The following is a 22,182-nucleotide window of genomic DNA, read 5'->3' on the forward strand; positions in this document are numbered from 1 at the left end:
GTGAGTAATAGAAAACTGTTGGGGCCGTAGCATTCTCATTTGCTGTGATTTTGCTGCTGTGTCCCCCCCTCACCCCCAAAGTTTACACATGTGAGAAGTATCTTTAATTTTCATCTGAATACATTTTGGCTGTAGTCATACAGAACAAAGGGCATTTCCTTCATGAGGAAAGTGACAAGGTTGATGGGAATTGGGCATGTTTTGTTTTTTTTTTTTAAACTATTAAATCTATCTCTAAAAGCTTGTGGTAGTGTTATTTTCAGGAAGAAACTTTAGAATAAACTTTTAAGTTGTATATGCACTCAAATTGATAGTTTACTGATAATTTAATATCATGGAGCAGATGTTTGTGATCTGATGTGGCAGCTCAGTCTTTTTCTGGTACAGTAATAAATACATCTTTTGTAACCCTGATTTTCATTAAGTCTTCAAGTCAGAAGACCTTGTTTTGATAATGACTAAAGTTTTTTGTTTTTTGTTTTTTGTTTTTTTTTTACAGTATCCAGTACTATACCCAGTACCTTTTATTTGGCTATAATGTTAGAAGGTGTACATTGCCAACTTGAAAACTGACTTGTAGTTTAAGCATACTTCCTTCTTTGTGCTCTTGTGGTCTCTAGACTTGGAGGAACCATGAATTGGAAAAAAATAACACTGTATTCAACAGGGAGGGCATCCTTTGGTAATCACGTGCTTGAATCTTAAGATGTTTTTCTGCATGGAAGTTGCTTTAATCCTTTAGTTACTGGGGAGACTATTGTAATTTAGGCCGGAGAATTTTTGATAAATATAGATTTTCTTTAACTGTGATTGTTCAGATTTGCCTTCTTTTGTACTTATTTTGCAAAAGCAAAAGTATTTTGAGTTTAAAATTTATTTTTGTGGCTTTAAGTTGGAAGAGAATCTGTTTTTAACATAAGTATATTTTTCTGACTTTGCTGCAGATGTAGGGCTTCTATTTTCAGATAGCATTATCTATAACTTGATTTTATAACGAACTCTGGTATTTGTTAGCATTTTTAAAATATGAGTTGATTTACTTACTGAATGGAGAGTTCTTCACAAATTCAGCCATCCCTAAATGAGGTTGTTTTAGCCCCAGTACCAACAACTTTAGAGCCCACTAGTTAGCTGCTTCAGTATTCAGAAAAATCAGGCTAACAAAGTAATAATTCTTTGCAGTTGAACCACTGTGGATGATACAGTCAATTAGAGCCAAGATCCATATTTTAAAAGAATGGATCATTTGCTTTTTCTGTTTTTAAAATATTTTTTTTTAATTTGAGTAAAATGTTATAAATCCATATATTGATCTTTTAAAAAAATATTCTGTTTGAACTATGGTGTGGTTCTAAAGAATCCCCCAAAACTAGTAGCCCACTTGAAATCTGAGAATAGAATTAATATTTGTAGTCGATCTGAAATTCCTCTTCCAGTATTTGGATGTTTATATGCTAGTGGTAAAACTGCAGACACTAACTGGGCTTGCAGTTTTATAGAAAAGATGTAAGTACAAGTATGTTGCTAAATTAGCTGATGTTAAAGACAGGATTCTAACGTAATCTTTTTTCTTCCCCCTTCCGTCATTCCGACATCTCTTTTTCCGAACTCTGAACTAAAGTGGAAGACAAGCATTCCAGTGATGCCAGTAGTTTGCTCCCACAGAATATTTTGTCTCAGACAAGCAGACACAATGACAGAGACTACAGACTGCCAAGAGCAGAGACTCACAGTAGTTCTACGCCAGTACAGCACCCCATCAAACCAGTGGTTCATCCAACTGCTACCCCAAGCACTGTTCCTTCTAGTCCATTTACGCTACAGTCTGATCACCAGCCAAAGAAATCATTTGATGCTAATGGAGCATCTACTTTATCAAAACTGCCTACACCCACATCTTCTGTCCCTGCTCAGAGAACAGAAAGAAAAGGTATGCCGTTATTACTAGATGCTGCACGTTGAACTGTAGTGTGAGTTTCTGATTATATGACATGATTTCCGTCAGCTTCAGTGAGACTCTGAATTATAAATTCGTTTAAAAAGTCTTTTAGAATGTTACTGCATAGATTAGATCTTGAGTTAGCTGTAATTAGTTTTTTTCTCTTTATTTTTAATTATGGAGCCTCAGAACTGGTTTTGCATTTAACACTTTGAAGTCAAGTGCTTAATTTATAACAGTAATGGATAAAACAACTTGCTAAAGCTAAATGAGTGTCCCATCACACTTGTATAAAAGTAATTTTGGGTGTTTTGTGATAATTGTCTTCATGATTTACTCTAGAAATTGTCTCAGTTTTCACTTAAAATTTAATACAAAGAGAGACATTTAAAAACTTGTCATTTTTCACATAACACGCAACTGTTGGTTTCAGTTTGTGAATTAGACAGCTGAGTTATGGGCCATAAGATAAGGAGTTTTATGTCTGAATTAGGACTTAGTTGAAAGAAGAGGTTAAAATTTGCAACCCAAATTCCAGCTCTGTGCTAATAACCATAGAATGTTCAAAAAAGTTAGAAAAAAAATTGGGAGATGATGGATAATGGGAAGCACGGTGATGGGATAAGCATATTTGTATAGGCCAGTCACAGTCCCAGACTTAACACTGTTTTATGAAACTAAGGAAATTTAAAGGCATTAACTAAACACATCACTCTCATGACTAGACTCATTAGCAGATTAGCATCGGTAAACCGTTGAGGAATTTTTCTTTCGTTTGGGTTTAGGAGATGTGACAAGGACCTATTGAGTGTTTAAGCTTTTACTGTAATATCTGGCCCACTGTTTCACACTGACTTAATTTGTTGACAAAGGATTTAAGTATTTGGGTTTCTTTCGCTTCTAGTTTCTTCTCCTTTTATGTATGTTGTTTGAACTTCCCCTGTAGCAGTTTTTACACATTATTAAACCATGCTTTATCATATAGTGCATAGTACATAAGCAGGGTATTCCAAATGTTGTCAAATTCCCCAAAGATGGTGTATCAGAATTCATTGTACAAGTTATATTTGCCCTGATGCAGAACTAAATTTCCAAGAGAATTTCTTAGAAAATATGATTTAATGCATTAATTGTTAGTTAGTAGTACTTTCTAAAGGAAGTTTGGTTTTCCAGTTTTGTCAGTTTTATTTTGGTTACAGAACATTTTATTTTTAAAAGCCTTTCTCAGTTTGAAAAAAAAATCCTTTGGCCTTAAAAAAGATCTTTGGTATTTATCTCATTTTACCTCTTGTTCATTTAACAGCCTTTTTTTCAGCTCTTACCTTCATCTTGGAATTCTTTTCTTCCCTGACTTCTAGAATACTGCTGCTGTTCAATTTCCCCATTCTTCTCTTCTTGCTCCTTAAATGTCAATAGAGTTTAGTCTCTTACTGTGTTACTTTTCTTTTTTCTTCCCCCTAACATGTTCTCATTTGCTGGCTGGCAATTCTTAGGACTACTTTGTCTACATAAGTAACTCCCAAATCTTTATTTCTAACTCACACACATGTCTGCTTCTTTATCTAAGTAGTTGGTATCCAGAAGTTAACATGTACCAAATGCCTTCCTTTCCCCTAATTTGCAGGTTCTCAGCGATAACACTATCCTCCCAACTACTCCGTGTTCTTTAACATTCTTGGCCTTCTACCCTTACCCATCCATCAACAACTCTTGGATTCTTCCAGATTTTATTCGTGTATGTCCTTCCTCTTGCTACTGCCACTGCCATGAGACTCAGATCATGGCTCTTGAAATAACCTCTGATAACTGCTGTGCTCTGGTAACTGTGTGTGTGTGATAACTGATAATTGTGATAACTTCTACCCAGTCTGTGCACTTAGCATTGACATCATTATACTGGGTTGTGTTCTTTCTTGGCTTAAAATTTTCTAGTGGTTTTATCCAAAGGATCAAAGTTCATACTTCTCAGTAAGACAATAGCAAGTCCTTGACAGTCTGATTGCATCTGTCTTAACTAGCTTGATCCTCCAGTATTTTACTCTTACATTCTCTATATAATTCATCTGCTAAAAGCTTATACTTGATCACATTATGCTCTTCTATGGTTTGATCGTTTGCAGAAAAGGATATATTCTTTGCTCCATTCCTGTTCTGTTGAACTCAGGACTCTTTTTTTCAGAGCCAGCTATGATGTCCTTCTGTTCTCAGTGTCAGTTAACCTCTCAAACACTTTTCTTCTGGTCTGTTATTGCACTTACCACTTTATTATTTTAGTTCCTTCAATTAGACTGTCCTATGTAGGGTTAGACATTATGATTTATTGCTTTTTGTACTTTTTTTCACTCCTTGCCCTCCTTCAAAGCTTCAAGCACCATTCCTGAGAAACTTAACATAATAAAAAGTAAACTATACCTAGTTTGGTGCTAAATATTTTGATTACATTTTATTCTTTAAAACAACATTGTGAGGAAAAGAATTGTCTGTTAGCTATGAAAAGCTTGAACATTGCTGAAGTCTGAACGTATTGTGTAAGATGCAGTTTCTCCAAAATCCATGTTCTTTCCATAAAACTGTATGTCATGAAACAGATTACAAATAATTCATGTTTAAATTCTACAGAGTGTCTTTGCTGATCACAAACTTTATGTGAGAATTTTACATATAATTTTAAGCTTCTAGAAAGCAACCTGATAACCTTGGAATTGCCTGTGTGTATAAGGAAAATAGTACTTCCCCTTGCATGTGAATTGAAACAATATTATTCCCTTAAATAAATTGTGTAACAATTTGCATCTTTTCAGATTGTTTTCCAGTTAGTCTAAATTTGTAAAAAGGTCCATTAATTTGAAATACTTTTTTTTCCCCTCAATTGAGACATCTGTGTTATTTCAGTTAAGCTTCCTGTTGACTCTTCTCATCAACATAGTGATTTCCTTGTTTGGATTTTCCTTAACAAATAATTAAGAGGTTGATGGTTCATATTAGATGGGTCTTGGTCTTAAGTGCTAATAGTGTAACTAAGCTATATTTTAAGGGTGTCAGCAATAGAATGCTTTAATAAAAAATACAAGAGCAGGATCTCTGTCCTGACCACTTCTATATCCCTAGAATAGGCAGTCGGTATTTGTGATATGTGAATAAACTGAAAGAATGGTAATGCGCTGTTGAGGGCTGGGCAAGCACCTGCCTTGGTCATGGTTTAAAAATGTATTTGGAGAAGAAGTGTTACATATGTTGTGATCTAATTAAAGAAACCAGAAATAGATCTATGTAATGCCAGTGTATCTTCCATTAAAAAGAACCTAAGGCAAATCATTCTGTGCTTGCTTGAGGCATAGAAGTGTGGAGGAACTATGAAGCTGTTTGGTTTTGCAGAGAATAATAATTCTAGTGTTAGGTAGAGTGAAACAAGGGTGTCAGGTTACCTCCTTACAGATTTATATCTTTGTTACAGTAACATTTGAACATCTGGTGGCAAGATTACTTTATTGGACAACAGAGTACAGAGAAACTCTGAGCTTAAAAAATGCTGAATTTTTACAGATTGGTAGCCCGTTGAACATTCTAAACTGGTCCTGACTCCACCCTCCATTCCAGATTTGTGAAATGACAAAATAGGCAGGAGACATGGGTCCTTGTTTTTTGATTTGGCCAAACAAGTGCCAAAGTCAGAAGAGATTAAAATTTCTTATTTAATAATTTTGAGTTACAGTTTATTAAAATAAGTTTGAAAAGTAAACAGTAGCTGCAGAAGCAGACCTAGTCAGTGGCCTTAAGTAATTTCTCAGAAAATTTAGCATGTCTTAAGAGTCAGTCAGTCACATGCTGGCTCTATAGTTTTGTGCCTCAGCTGGTAAAGAATCCCCTTGCAATGCGAGAGGCCTGGGTTCGATCTCTGGGTTGGGAAGATCCCCTGGAGAAGAGAGAGGCTACCCATCCCCATATTCTGGCCTAGAGAATTAATGGATTGTATAGTCCACAGGGTCGCAAAGTGTCGGACATAACTGAGCGACTTTGACTTTCTATAGTCTTAATCTAATAAGAAAGGGATTAGTCATTCTTAATATGAGGTATAAGTTAGTCACCTAAACTTCCTTTTTGTGTTCGATGACGTTTGTCGACTGGGTGAAGTTAAAATGAACTCAAAGACTTTCCAGTGTATGTTAAGGCAGTAAGCCCACAGAGGAGGTCATAACTGGTTTTAAGTGGGCCACCATTCAGCCCTTCCTTGCTTTGCTTTAAACTACTTTTAGGGTTACTAAATATTCATATAAAATTAGACCAATTGGCCATAGAGGTACTCAGATGTTTGAATAACTGGGGACATTAATGGGGAGAGGTGGTTAGTCTGATTTAGTCAGTGAGTTTACTAAAATTACGTTAATAAAGATGGCATTTTGAATAGTGGGACAGAGGGAATACTGGTGGTGAAAGAATATTAGAAAATATTTGTTTATAACTTGAGAGTGAGTCAAGGAAGATCTTTTAAATCAGACTCAAAACACATTTGCCTTAAAAAGTTCATAATAACTTCTCTTTGACAGAGATACAAGAAACAAAGGTTGAAAGCAAATACTGAATTAAGAGAAAATATTTGGAACATATTTAAAACACAGTATGTTAAAGGATACATTAAGAATTCATCAAAGCAGTATGAAAAAAACAATCCAGTTGAAAAATGAGCAAAGGATATGAACCAGCAATTATAGAAGAGGAATTTTAAATTGCCTGTCTTGCTTTAGAATAGTTAGAAAAATTTACTCAAAATGGGACAAAGGCCTTAACTTAGGAGATAAAAGCTATAAACCTCTTAGAAGAAAACAAGGTAAAATCTTTATGACACTGGATTTGGTGCTGATATCTTGGATATGACACCGAAAGCACTGACAACAGAAGAAAAAATAGATAAATTGGACTTCATCAAAATTAAAAACTGCCTCAAAGGAGGCTCTAGAGTGAAAAGACCACCCATGGAATGGGAGGAAGCATTTGTTAAGTCACATCTGATCAGGGGTTAATATCCTGAATATACAGTCGTATGACTCAACGAGAAAGTGAACAGCCCAGTTCAGAAATAGGCTGCTGCTGCTACTGCTAAGTCGCTTCAGTCATGTCCGACTCTGTGCGACCCCATAGACAGCAGCCCACCAGGCTCCACCATCCCTGGGATTCTCCAGGCAAGAACACTGGAGTGGGTGGCCATTTCCTCCTGGGCAAAGGAGTTCAAAAGACATTTTTCCAGAGAACATAATCTAATGGCCAGTAAGCACATAAAAAGGTGTTCAGCATCATTAGTCAACAGGGAAAGCAAATCAGACCACAGTGAAATATCACTTTATACACATTGAAACACAGCCGCTGTGGAATACAGTTTGGCAGTTCCTCACCGGGTGAAACATAAAATTACCGTAGGATCCTCCAGTGATTCTTGCTTAAGTGTAATCAGGAGAATTGAAAGCTACAGAGTCAAATGGATATTTATACACCAAGGATCACAACAGCGCTGTTCACAATAGCCAAATGGTGGAAACAATCCTAGGGTAAACAAAATGTGATATATATATACATGCAGTATTACTCAGCCTTAGAAAGTAGTAAGATTGTGATACACGCTGCAGCATGGATGAACTTTTAAAACCTTATGCTCAGCAACACAAAAGGACAACTATTGTGATCCAGTTCTATGAGGTACCCCAAATGGACAAATTCATGAACACAAACTAGAGCTGTGCCTCCTTAGGGTTTGTGAAATGGGGAGCTATTATTTAATTGTTTGAGCATTTGTTTGGAAAGATGAAAAAGTTATGCAGGTGAAATTACGATGGTTGTGTGTCAGTGTGAATACACTTAATACTACTGGATTGTAAACCCAGAAATGGTTAAAATGATTAGTTGTATGTTGTATATTTTTCAGCATGAAAGTTCAAGAAAAAAAAAAAAAAAGAAATTTCAAAAGAAAGATTACCGATTTGGTATTGGAAATTAAAATATTTTTTTCACTCTTAAGATTAATGACAGTTGGTAAAAGTGTGTAAGATGATTATTGTGGAGGTCACTTAAGTAAAATCGGTTAAGCTTTAAAGTAGGTTTGTCCTTTGTATTATCAGAGATTTCCCTGATTGAATTAAAAACCAAGTTGCAAAAGCATAATTGTTATAGAACATCAATACCATACTTATTTTTATGTACATTTTAAATGCTTAGAAAAGTTATGGACAGACATAAGATTTAAAATTATGAATTATAAAATAAGGACAGTCACAGCTTATATATACCAGCTGTTGTCACCTAGCTATTTCATGGTTTTTTTTTTCCTTATTATACTTGTACACACTTTGTTTTCCCTTATGTCTCCATGTTGTACCCCGCTGTGTAACTGTTCCTACACAGTGGAACGTGCAGGCTGCCCTCGTTGCGTTAGTTGTTGGAGCTTTGTTCCTGTGTCCTGTTCAGTATCATTGCAGCAACTGTCAGAACATTGTAGGAAATTGTTTAGTAATGTAGTCAGTACCTTTTATTCTTTAAAGTGCAGTATCTCTTTAGAGATCTTTTTGCAGATTGAGGAGTTATTTGGCATACCAGAAAAATATGGGTCAGAAAATTTTGACTTTTAATATATGCTGTCATGAGTATTTTGAAAGGGTATCTATAGTTAGAAGAGGTGAGTGGATATTACTTAAGCCTTGAAAAGTTAGGTTATAATAACATTTCTATGTGAATGGTCTAGTCTTTGGTAGATTACTCCCTCTACTGGTAAAAATTGGAAATATAAATGAATATAAATGATTAATTCATAAAGAGACAGTTTTATCAAAGTGAATATATCCAATTTAAAATCAAAGGGTAACATACTTATTTCATGGCTTATATTAATTACTTGGTTAGAGAATTACAAATAATTAAAATATAGTTAGGAAAGTAACAATTCATTTTCAATTTAAAATATGGTAGGATGACATTGCTACATTGCCTTAAAAAAGTCAGACACACAAAATAAAAAAATATATAAATTTTGTTTCCTTTTGTTTTAAAGTTAAATATCTTTTTTTTTCATAACCAACAAGGTGTGGCAGAATCACCCATAGAACTCCTGCAAGTTTACCATATTCTTGGACTTCCCCACCCCCATTCTGTTCTTTAGAACTGGGGTGGAGCTCTGGTATCTTTTTTTTGTTTTTAAACTTCATGAGTAATTCTGCTAAAGTCATTCTCAAAATCAAACCTTTTAAAAAGAGAATTTCTGGCCTTTAGAGATGTTACTTGCTGAAGGTTCCTATAAATAGTGGTGTCAACTGGTTTCCATACTGTTCATCAATAATCTCTTAAACTGTGAAAGACATGTATCCATAGGATAAACAAACATTTATTTACATTATTACATTATCTCTGTGAGAGTGATATGTATTAGTTTTCTGTTTTGGAGTGTTCTTCTTTTCCTAGAATGAGGAATAACACTGAAGAATTTTCGAGCCCCTGTTAATTTTTCCAGTCTGGATTTAGCAGCACTGAAACAAACGTGGAAATAACACCTTCTCCAACTCCTGTCCTTGAAGGCAGAAGAAAACTTAAGTAAAAGCAACAAAAGGGTCATTTCAGAGGGATATAAGTACTGACTTAATTGTTCATAAAGGAAGTAAAAATAGAACTTGTTTCATTCTGAACATCATTAAGATATTTAAACTGTTTATTCCTTAAGCTGAACTTAAGGTATAATGATCTGGAGAAAACGGGTGCTATTGTCTAGAATTGCCTCATGAAATGTAGTAACTTTTCACAAGAAAGATCTTATTTCCTACAAGTTTCTTTGTACTTGTTTATGATTCCAAACAAATGTTTGAAAGCAAAGCTGAACATGGTAAGCAGTCTCCTAAGACTTACAGACCCTCCTTTAAAATGTGTGCTTTGTAAAATGAATATATCTGTCTTACAAAAATGAAGATGTGGAGACCGAAATGGATCATAAGAGATCAGCACATACATGAAATGTACTGAAAGCAGCTCTGAGTCTATATGTTAGAGAGCTATTGTCCCTAGTTCTTTTGACCATTACAACAGTGTTGTTAAAAGGCTGGTAGAGGAGGTTTGGTTTTTTCTTATTTTGCAATAAGCTTGCTATTAATTCCCAACTTCTTTGGGGCCATGAAGATTAACAAATGTTTAGTTCCTAGAATTGGAATTAAAGATTTGTACTTACTAGGTAGCAATGTGATATTCAAATACAGTGTTCCTGAAACTTTTATATACCGTAGTAGCAGTCTTAATTCAGTTGTATAATGTATATGAGCTTGAAAATCTTAAGGAAATGGGTTTATAGGGGGAATTAAAACAGCCTTTCTGCCAGGATTGTAAGAGTGTATGGATATCTTGAATAATCTAGTCTAAACATCATTACCTTCTGTTTTTAATTCTTTGCTTCATTAAAGTGACTGTATTAATAAAATATGATATAAAACTACCAGTTTGTGTTCCTTTTCCTGTTGGTAGACATATGGTTTGTTTCTAGTTTTGTGCTAAATTTTTTTTTTTATATCACAATACCATTTCAAGAATTATTGAATATTCTAATTTACATACATTAGAGTTTCTCTAAGGGTGTATACCTAAGGTGAATTAACTGGGTTATGAAGTACATGTACCTCCAGTTTTTCTAGAGAAGCCAAATTATCTTCCAGTGTAGTTATATGAGTTTAGGTTCCATCTGAGATGCTGTTTCTATTACTCCTTATCAGTATTTGGTATTTTCAGACTTTTGGACATTTTTCTAAATATGAATGTGAAAGAATATTCTGTTGCTTTTTAATATATATTTTCCTGATTATCACTGAAGTTGAGGATCTTTTGTTTTTTAAGCCATTCAGGTTATTCTGTGAATTGTCTTTTCATGTCTTTCATTCCTTTTTCTATTGTTTGTGTTTCTTTGATTTGTAGAAATTCCTTAAAGTATTTTGGTTACCAGTCCTTTGGGTGTAATTATTTTGCTCTTTGTCATTTTCTGCATCCTCACATCAAAGTTATTTTTCTGTGTTTTCCTCTACTATTTCTTAAGACTTAAATGTATATATAAAAGTTAAATCTGCCTTAAATTGGTTTTGTTTTAAATTTTCACTAGCTGTGTTCTTTTTCTTAAAGAGGTTTGTGGCTTTTACTAACCCATACCTCTTCAAATGCTACCAAAAATGCTGTTGGGATTTTAATTTCAGTTACCTTAAATCTATGTAAATAATTTGCAATGACAGCTTTCAAATTATGATAATTTTTCATGCATGTTTTATACATTTTTTTGTGTACATTGAAACACTGAGGTTGGGATTTTGTGGGAGGGTTTTTTTTTTTTTTTTTGCTATTAAAAGAATCTTTTTTAGTGCTGATAACCTTTAAATGATACAAATAGAGATAGTTCATTGCCTTCTATATTTAATTCCAGAAGAGGAGTATGTAATTCTAGAACTCAGTTGTTAAGTATAAAAGTTCAGAGTAGGAGTCTCCTCTTATTTGTCACATCTGTAGTCCATTCTGGGGTTGCTCTCCATCATGCCTATTCTGATTTTCATATTTAAGTAGACTGTTTTCATGGTGATGAACATTTTCACCTTACTTTACGATGCATATAAATTAATTCTTGGAGAATTGTATTGTCCCTTTATATCTTAATGGATCCTTATTTGGAAGTGTAGTCAATACAGGACAGTACCATGGAGGTATTGAGAGTTTGGTTCCAGACTACAACAGTGAAGCAAGTATCACAAATGAATATTTAGACTTCCTGGTGTATATAAAAGTTACCTTTGCATTATACTGTAGTCTGTTAAGTGTGCAATAATAGCATTATGACTAAAATCTGTGATAACCTCTAGAGGGGTGGGATGGGGGGGTGGGTGGGAGGGAAACTCGAGAGGGAGGGGATGTGTGTATATAGTATATACATGGTTGATTCACAGTGGTGTACAACAGAAAACACTATTGTAAAGCAATTGTATTCCAGTTTTTAAAAATACGTACCTTAGTTTAAAAAGAATGCTGTTGGGAAAATGTGTGGGTAGACTTGCAATACAGAGTTGCTGTAAAACCTTCCATTATTTGGGGGAGATGAAAAAGGCAGTAACTGTGAAATGCAATAAAACAAGATGTGCTTGTACACATATTTGAGACATTATTACTAACAAGCAGAGGGGTGCTTTGAAACTCAGATACAGGTTTGGTAGCATCACTGCCTTCCCTGATGACTTTAAGCAAGTTACATAGTTTTTTTTGTACAGTTTTATCATCTATGAAATCAGAGTGTGACATATCTACCTCATATCTAGTCAGCCAACTATTTCCCGAGTCCACTCTGTGGTACCTTGGTAATGAGATTACTTGAGTTAGGTACCTGGCACATGCATGGATCCTGCTTGTTTGATGTTGGTTACAATTTCCAGTATTCAAGTTATGGTTTTCAGCCTTATTGTCTCCTTTGTCTTTAGAATCTACATCAGGAGACAAGGCTGTATCACACTCTTGCACAACTCCTTCCACATCTTCAGCCTCTGGACTGAACCCCACGTCTGCACCTCCAGCATCCGCTTCAGCAATTCCTGTCTCTCCTGTTCCACAGTCACCAATACCTCCATTACTTCAGGACCCAAATCTGCTTAGACAGTTGCTTCCTGCTTTGCAAGCCACGCTGCAACTTAATAATTCTAATGTGGACATATCCAAAATAAATGAAGGTAAATTTTCATGGTAACAGTTTCTCAAAAGTTCATTTGCAGTGTGCAAAATGACATAATTAGTAAAATCCCCAGTATAATATGGAATGGTCTTTGTTTCATTTTGAAATTTACGTTGAACTGCATGCTTTAAAATATGATTGAATTAGCAATACTTTTTCTGTATATTCTCCAAGACTTGTCTGTGTACCTGGTAGTTAGCAGAGATAATTATAATTGTTTTGTTAACTTAATGTTTATGGTGAATTTTTTTTTTTAATGAAGACAGAAAAAAAGAGTATTTGTTAAAATTGATAGAAACGCTTAGTCTCTAACATATTTCAAAAAGCCTCCTGTATAATTTGAAGTATTTTAAATATGCTAATTACTAGGACTAAGCTAAGAGTAGGAATTCAGGTAGTTCTTGAACTACTTAAACATCTATGAGAAGGGAAGTAATGGATATGTTATGCTGTTTTACCTAGTTAAATTGCATTGTTAATTGCAATTTTGCTTTTCAGTGTACTACTAAAGTATTTAGACAGCCACCTCAAAGAAGTCTGAGTAAAAATGGATATAGTTTGTAAGCCATTCAGATTGAAGTATTAAATCTTAGGAATATCACAAAATTTTGTTTGCATACATTTTCATATAATATATTTAAAAGTACTATTAAGTGTTTAAGTTCTTCCTTTATCATAAAAATGGAGCTATCTCAGGCTAGTTGGTCATTAGTCTTCCAGTCTTATTCTTCTCAACATTTTTGTATTCTCTTGTTTGATAGGAAAAGGTTTTACTAGACAAAGTAGGACTTTTAAACAGTTTGAAGAAACCATAGCCTAAGAAAATGTTGATAATAAAAGATCTTACGCTTCAAAAATACATAGTATTCCAAAGTACCCCGCTTTTTAATATTCATTTTTGAAAGATTGTTGAGGGTAGGTGTTGATGTAGGATTTGAGTGCTCAGCTTATCTAATAAAGCAGTTGCATGAAACAGTTGCTGTTTATCCCGTTCATTCCAAGTAATGTACTAAGCACCTTGCCTATGTATGGATAGGTTCCTGGTATAGTCAGAAGTTCCAGTGAGTACTCTGCTGTTTTAAACATCTCAAGGAGTTTTCCTTTAACTGAACACCTAAATTTTACTGGAAAGGAAACTCTACTGTTTTATTGTATAAGCCCCTTCAGTTTCTTTGCCTCTGCCTCAGATCATTCCCCATGTCTAAACCTGTTGTATTACTCCTGTCTTCTAGACTTAATTTGGGAATTCTAGTATGAAACAATTTTTTTTCTGGGTTCTCATTTGAATTTTCAAGTTTTTACTAATACTACATATGCTGCTGTGTTTTTATTTGAATTTAAGATGTACTGTGTTTCTAGTTCTTACAGCAGCTGTGACACAAGCCTCATTGCAGTCTATAATTCACAAATTTCTTACTGCTGGACCATCTGCTTTCAACATAACTTCTCTGATTTCTCAAGCTGCTCAGCTCTCCACACAAGGTATTTATGTATTTTTAGATACCTCTAGAGTTGTGTCTTTAAGGCAGGCAGGTGAGATTAATAACATTTCTTTTAATCTTTGAAGAAAAAGTAGCTGTGATAATTTTATTTTGATTTTTTAACACTGCTTTATACAAGTAGTATTTTTCTTTACCTTTTTAGATGAAACAGGTTTTTCACATTTATCTTATGCTGTATATATGTTTAATTCAACATGTAAGTCGTTAATGAGGTATCCTGCTCCAAAGCTAAAATAAACTATGGTATGCTCTCAATCTTTGTGAATCATTGAATCTGTTTTCCGAGTTGAGCTTTGGTTTCAGTTGGTGTTAGATGATTTTTGATCAGAGGATGTGGAAATGCTTTAGTCCTGCCTTGAGTTAGCCAGCCCTCTTCTCCGTGCAGGTGTCTAGTTAGAGGTGACACCAAGGAGCAGATGGGAAATAAAAGCGTCCCTTGATTTATGCCTGAGCCCCAGTGCAGAAAGCTGCTCAAGTGAGCAGGACTGCTGATCAACCAGTGCAGTGAAAAGACTCTTGAGAGACCCTTTGGGTGGTCTCATGGGGTAGGAATCTGAGGGGGACAAGAAGTAAGGCTGAGATCAGGATGCTTTCCCGGCGAGACTGTGTTCAGACTTGGAGTGGGTGCTGCACTGGGTGGCTGGTCTCTGACGGGTCATGTGGTTAGTGTGGCCCCAGTGGGTAGAGATGCTGACTTTTTCAGATAGGTGTTCTCTTTGGGGTTATGGGGCATGTGCAGAGTTGTAAAGATCTGCCCCACATCAATTACAGAGGTTTCTGGTTTATTTTACTCTTCACAGCCCAACCATCCAATCAGTCTCCAATGTCTTTAACGTCTGACGCATCATCCCCACGATCGTATGTGTCTCCAAGGATAAGCACACCCCAGACAAACACAGTCCCCATCAAACCTTTGATCAGTACTCCTCCTGTTTCATCACAGCCAAAGGTAAGTTCTGACAAAACGTGGTCCACTGGGGAAGGGAATGGCAAACCAAACCACTTCAGTATTCTTGCCTTGAGAACCCCATAAACAGTATGAAAAGGCAAAAAGATATGACACTGAAAAATGAACTCCCCAGATGGGTAGGTGCCCAATATACTATTGGAGAAGGGTGGAGAAATAGCTCCAGAAAGAATGAAGAGACAGAGCAAAAGCAAAAACAATGCCCAGTTGTGGATGTGACTGGTGATGGAAGTAAAGTCTGATGCTGTCAAGAACAATATTGCATAGGAACCTGGAATGTCAGGTCCATGAATCAAGGTACATTGGAAGTGGTCAAACAGGAGATGGCAAGACTGAACATCAACATTTTAGGAATCAGTGAACTAAAATGGACTGGAATGGACATTTAATTCAGATGATCAAAATGTCTACTGCTGTGGGCAAGAATCCCTTAGAAGAAATGGAATAGCCCTCATAGTCAACAAAAGAGTCCGAAATGCAGTACTTGGGTGCAATTTCATAAATGACAGAATGATTTCTGCTTGTTTACAAGGCAAACCATTCAGTATCACAGTAATTCAAGTCTTTGCCCAACCACTAATGGTAAAGAAGCTGAAGTTGAATGATTCTGTGAGGATCTACAAGACCCTCTAGAACTAACACCAAAATGATGTGCTTTTAGGGGACTGGAATGCAAAAGTAGGAAGTCAAGAGATATCTGGAATAACAGGCAAGTTTGACTTTGGAGTGCAAAATGAAGCAGGGCAAAGGCTGACCGAGTTTTGCCAAGAGAATGCACTGGTGTTAGTAAACACTCTTCTTCCAACAACACAAGAGATGACTACACATGGATATCACCAGATGGTCAATACCAAAAATCAGATTGATTATATTCTTTGCAGCAGAAGATAGAGAAGCTCTATACAGTCAGCAAAGACAAGACCGGGAACTGACTATGGCTCAGATCATGAACTCCTTATTGCCAAATTCAGACTTATATTGAAGAGAGTAGGGAAAACCACTGAACCATTCAGATACGACCTAAATCAAATCCCTTAGGATTATACAGTGGAAGTGACAAATAGATTCAAGGAATTAGATCTGAAAGAGTGCCTAAGATCAATGGACAGAGGTTTGTGGCATTATACAGAAGGTAGTGATCAAAACATCCCCCCAAAAAAAGAAATGCAAAAAGGCAAAATGGTTGTCTGAGGACTTCTTAAAAATAGCTGAGAAAAGAAGTGAAAGGCAAAGGAGCAAAAGGAAAGCTATATCCATCTCAATGCAGAGTTCCAAAGAGTAGCAAGGAGAGAGAAGAAAGCCTGCCTCATTGATCAATGCAAAGAAATAGAAAGAAACAATAGAATAGTAAAGACTAAAGATCTCTTCAAAAAACCTAGAGATACCAAGGGAACATTTCATGCAAAGATGGCACAATAAAGCACAGAAACAGTATGCTGTGAAAGTGCTGCATTCAATATGCCAGCAAATTTGGAAAACTCGGTGGTGGCCACAGGACTGGAAAAGGTCAATTTCCATTCCAATTCCAAAGAAAGGCAATGCCAAAGAATGTTCAAACTACCACACAGGTGCACTCATCTCTCACACCAGCAAAGTAATGCTCAAAATTCTCCAAACTGCGCTTCAGCAGTTTGTGAGCTGAGAACTTCCAGATGTTCAAGCTGGATTTGGAAAAGGCAGAGAACTGGAGATCAAATTGTTGACATCCATTGGATCATAGAAAAAGCGAGAGAATTCCAGAAAAACATCTACTTCTGCTTTATTGACTATGTCAAAACCTTTGACTGTGTGGATCACAGCAAACTGGAAAGTCTTCCAAGAGATGGGAATACCAGACCACCTTACCTGCCTCCTGAGAAATATGTATGCAGGTTCAAGAAGCAACAATTAGAACCAGACATGGAACAATGGACTGGTTCCAAATTGGGAAAGAATACACCAAGGCTTTATATTGTCACCCTGCTTGTTTAACTTAAAAGAGTACATTTCACAGAGTACATCGTGCAAAATGCCAGACTGGATGAAGCACAAGCTGGAATCAAGATTGCCAGAAGAAATACCGATAACCTCAGATATGCAGATGACACCACCCTTATGGCAGAAAGTGACAAGGAACTAAATAATCTCTTGATGAAAGTAAGAGAGGAGAGTCAATAAGCTGGCTTAAAACTCAATGTTGAAAATACTAAGATCATGGCATCCAGTCCTGTCACTTCATGGCAAATAGATGGGGAAACAATGGAAACAGTGGCTGACTTTATATTTTTGGGCTCCAAAATCACTGCAGATGGTGACTGCAGCCATGAAATTTAAAAATGCTTGCTCCTTGAAAGAAAAGCTATGACCAACCTAGACAGCATATTAAAAAGCAGAGATTTTACTTTGCTAACAAAAGTCTGTCTAGTCAGAGCTGTGGTTTTTCCATTAGTCATGTGTGGATTTGAGAGTTGGACTATAAAGAAAGCTGAGCATTGAAGAATTGATGCTTTTGAACTGTGGTGTTGGAGAAGACTCTTGAGTCCCTTGGACCACAAGGAGATCAAACCAGTCAATCCTAAAGGAAATCAGTCCAGAATACTCATTGGAAGGACTGATGCTGAAGCTCCAATACTTTGGCTACCTGATGTGAAGAACTGACTCATTGGAAAAGGCCCTGATGCTGGAAAAGATTGAAGGCAGGAGAATGGGTCAACAGAAGATGAGATGGTTGTATGGCATCACTCTTTCGATGGACGTGAGTTTGAGCAATCTCCTGGTGTTGGTGATGGACAGGGAAGCCTGGTGTGGGGTTGCAGAGAGTCCACTGAACTGAACTGACTGGAAGGTACATCGCCTCTGAGGGGAATTGGGAAAGAACACACTTCTGGCTAAAACAAGTTTTCATGGTGTTCTAGACTGTGTATGGAGGAAGAGCCCTTTTTTGGGAGTGAGGTGGTGGGATGCATGGCTGGTGATTGAGAATAGATGCAGGTTAATCTCAGCCACTGGAGGGCTTGGAGGAGTGAGTTGCACTGGTGCCCCTTCTCTGCATTGATGCTGTTTTCTCTTTATTGATTTCATGGATAAAGAAGGTTTACTAATAGTCTTATTTTTGTAGAATTTTTAGACTCCAATCTGTGAGAGAACATGTTTTCCAGTGATTTCCCCGTACTTTTTTATAGAAATGAGTCAATTTCTGTGACAAGAGCTTTGTGTCTTAATTTTCACATCAGCTACTGTTTGCTTCATTTGATAGAAACTTAACTCTTAATCATTAAGTCTGATTTTCATTTTCATTAGGTCTTTCTGAATATAGAGCCCATTTTATGAAGCTATATTGCTTGTTTGTCCAAATAAAACCTTATGTTGTTGGCTCCTCACAGCACAGTTAGACTGTTGCTAGTCCCTGTTCTTACTGGGCTGTGAACAGGACCTTAGGATGCTGCTGTCGGATTTTACATTGCATTCTTTGACTCTTGCTCACAAATTCATAAGCAGTTCCCAGTCATCCTCATTCTGTGCTTTTGTAGCATACCACCAGTAAAACTTGAGCTATTTGGAAGTTGAAATGTATGCGTTTTAACTTTTTTTGAACTCTTACTGATAACTGTATGGGGAAATTGTTTTTCAAAGCTGTAAAACAGGGGGCTCTTTGACACTTTCATGGCAAAGAATGCCTTACTTAAATAAAATCATAAGCAGAAGCCTAAAAATAAAAATGTATTGAAACATGGCTTGAAGTGGATGGTAGGCCAGCTCTTAGGTCTTCCTGTTGGTTCATCCCTTCCCGACTTGAGTCATGTTTCTGTGTATGTTGTAGATTGCTGTTTTAAAATTTTGAGTTACAGTTGTTTTCTGTGTAGTTCCTTATTATTTACTTGTATTTTGATGAGAGAAGAATTAAAATGTGAGTTTCAGCACAAGAGACCTATTCTTAGAGCTTATAACTTACCTTGTGGTATTCTAAGAGCACAGGGAAAGATGGCTGTATACGGCATGAGTGGTTGTGTTGGGTTTATAGTTGATCGTAACATTGTCAACTTCAAATCCTGTAGGCAGATGGCTTGTAGTTTTTTGGGTTATAAACCTTTCAGATTGTCTTTAAAAGTAAGTGGGCATTTGATCTTATATAGATCTTATTAAAATGTTCTTTATAAAAGAACATGCTTTTGTACATATTTTGGACTTACATTGAAAACTGCTTGCTGACTGTCACATGTGTGTGTGAAAATGTATGTGTCCACAGTGGTAACCATGGACCTCTTGGTCTGCCTCTGTAGGGTGCCATCTCTCTGAAGCCCACTCCAGTTAAATTGCATATGGGCCATAGCTCATTCTCTGATAGACAAGTCTATACATTCTCTTCATTTGTGATTGAATTTTAAGCATCTTTATTTGTATGATGTGGTGTAATATATTTATTTTTATTGATACAGAAGTAATAGTAAATCAGAAAAGATGTTACAGTATATTAGAAAGAAAATGGGGTTTAAAATCAGGAGAACTAGTTTCTTAAGCTGGTTGGCTTAAGTAATTGGCCCTGGGCCATTTTATGAAGAAATTAGATCTAAGCCTCAAAACTTCCTTCTATCTACATGACCTTTGGAAACTCATTTGATTCCTCTTCTTTAAATCTCCATGTTTTATATTGTTCAAGATTACTAACTAGACTTGGAGGGATCTGAAGATTTGGGCCCTAAATGACAATAGTTTACATAATTAAGTGTGGCTGTATCGCTAATACTAATCCTATTGTGAACATTTAAGACAATTCTTACCTTTAAAAAAAATCACTCAACAGAAATAATTGGGGAGTTTTCATTGGCAGAACTTTTGCTCTTATCTAGTTTCCACTGCTGTTTGTCTATGTGGTAGAAGCCTGTCTCACCAGATTCTGACATTCCAGGTTAGTACTCCAGTAGTTAAGCAAGGACCAGTTTCACAGTCGGCCACACAGCAGCCTGTAACTGCTGACAAGCAGCAAGGTCATGAACCTGTCTCTCCTCGAAGTCTTCAGCGCTCAAAGTAAGTTGATGTTGTATGTTGAAACAACACTTTTTTCTTTATATTACCATATTATTTGGATATTATATATGCATAGTAGAACTTGATCTTGGAAGAATCCATGGATAGCCTAACATAGTTTGGTGTATTATAAAATTTACAAAGGCAAATCTTACTAGATTGTCTCTAGTAGTGAATCCTGATTATTTTGAAGAAAGTGGCTCTCTCTTTAGAATTTTGCTTGATGGAATACAGGGGCAGTAACTATATCTGACACTTCACTTGTAGAAGCACATGGTTTTATACTAGTTCATTCATTGGAAATGATAACTTCCCAATAGCAGTTTTAGATTTGAGTTTATTGATAAAGCCAAAAACCTCACATCTGAAACTTGGGTCAGTATTTTCCAGCTGATGTGTGTCAGACCTTCCTGATAGCCTCAGCTCTGAACCTTTAGTCTTTAGTGGCTGCAGTATAATTTTAAATATCCTTAGTGATGAAAACCCTTCATCTTTTGGGAGACTTCATTTTTGGAAATAACTGAAATTCATTCAGAGCAAAGTCTGGTGTGAGGCAGCTAGCAAGTCAGCTTTGGGGTATTACATTCTTGATTCTCACCACTACATCCCCAAATCTGGCCCAAACCATACAGGTGAAAAGAAGATAAGCAACCTCAGAGTGTTCCCCATTTTTGGTCTTATTTTGCCACTGAACTCATTCATTGTGAGGCAGTTAAAATGTCTGTTTTGCTTCACATTATTTCACCCTCTGATTACACACTTTACTCTGATTTTAAACAGTCAAAACCTCTGAACTTTTCACCCTCCATGTCTTCATGTATTTAAGATATATTGATGTGCCTTATATCTACAACTGTTCTAATGTGACCATTGCTTAGTCACATCCTTATTAGTGTTTGTAGTATACAGAGGCACAGGTTCCACTGTTAAGTTTGGTTGAGTACAGATATTTTAAATTCAGCCCTGACGTAACTGTTCAAAGGGCTCTTTTAACCTCAGACGTGTATTAGGAATATGATATAAGTATTCTTTGGATTTGAAATTATACTTATTTAATATTAAAATAATAAGTTGTTATTAGGAATTTGGGTATCTTTAAGTTAATGAAAGGTATTGACAGGCAATGTTTAGGATACCTAGAAACCACTTTTAACCATGCTCCACATTCGGTTATCTTTTCTCATAGCAGCCAGAGAAGTCCGTCACCTGGTCCAAATCACACGTCTAGTAGTAACGCATCAAATACAGCAGTTGTACCACAGAACTCCTCTGCCCGACCTCCGTGTTCACTAACACCGACGCTCGCAGCACACTTCAATGAAAATCTCATCAAGCACGTTCAAGGATGGCCTGCAGATCATGCGGAGAAGCAGGTACATCACAGTCACAGCAGGTGTTCTGCCTGTGGTTTGCTGGCAGCTCAATTCCACTTTGAGAAAGTCTAACCCGGACCCTGTGGATTCGAGCCGTCTTTAAAACAACTAATTTCTCATTAGGTTGTCTGTGGTTACTTTGTAAAATATTTGATATGTACTTACAGGATATTTGTGAAGTAACTTTCTGTGGTTTCACATATTCTAGTTATCATTATAGCTCCCATTATCAAGTGCTCAGCGTTTAGCTCTGTGCTAAGTGCTTTATATTTATTTGTTCCATTTTCTAAAACTACTGACCAGTGCAGATCATGAGTTTTTTGTTCTACTAATGAGGCTCTTAAGACCAAATGATCTGTACCAAGGTCACTCAATTACTAGAGTGATACGACTCAAAGCCAGCATGCTTTTCCTACTCAGCCAGCTACTCTGATCCTTTTAGTACAGTTGACCCTTGAACAACTTGGGTAGGGGGGCTGACTCTCCACACAGTCAAAAATCCAAGTATGGTTTATAGTCAGCCCTCCATATCCACAGTCCCTCACCCCCAGATCAGCCAACTGTGGATTGTGTAGAACAGCGGTGTTGATTATTGGAAAAAAATCCATGTGTAAGTGGGCCTGCCTGCACAGTGTAAACCTCTTGTTCAAGGTTCAATTAACTACTGAAAGTTAGAAAACACTTGT

At 36.3% G+C, this 22,182-nt stretch overlaps 1 protein-coding gene across 8 annotated transcripts in view; it reads left to right on the forward strand.

Moving 5' to 3' along the window:
• WAC (WW domain containing adaptor with coiled-coil) overlaps positions 1-22,182 on the forward strand; it is a 77,797-nt gene that overhangs the window by 52,306 nt on the left and 3,309 nt on the right. For 6 of the 8 annotated variants that reach the window (XM_070381819.1, XM_070381821.1, XM_070381818.1 and 3 more), the window contains exons 7-12: positions 1,622-1,930; positions 12,403-12,648; positions 14,010-14,132; positions 14,953-15,101; positions 20,005-20,123; positions 21,310-21,496. In XM_070381819.1, the coding sequence (XP_070237920.1) occupies positions 1,622-1,930; positions 12,403-12,648; positions 14,010-14,132; positions 14,953-15,101; positions 20,005-20,123; positions 21,310-21,496 (1,133 nt within the window). The remainder of the gene's footprint in view (positions 1-1,621; positions 1,931-12,402; positions 12,649-14,009; positions 14,133-14,952; positions 15,102-20,004; positions 20,124-21,309; positions 21,497-22,182) is intronic. The other 2 variants (XM_070381823.1, XM_070381824.1) reach the window with 1 other exon arrangement.

This window comes from Bos mutus, chromosome 13 (genome assembly GCF_027580195.1).
Source record: "Bos mutus isolate GX-2022 chromosome 13, NWIPB_WYAK_1.1, whole genome shotgun sequence".
NCBI lineage: Eukaryota > Metazoa > Chordata > Mammalia > Artiodactyla > Bovidae > Bos > Bos mutus.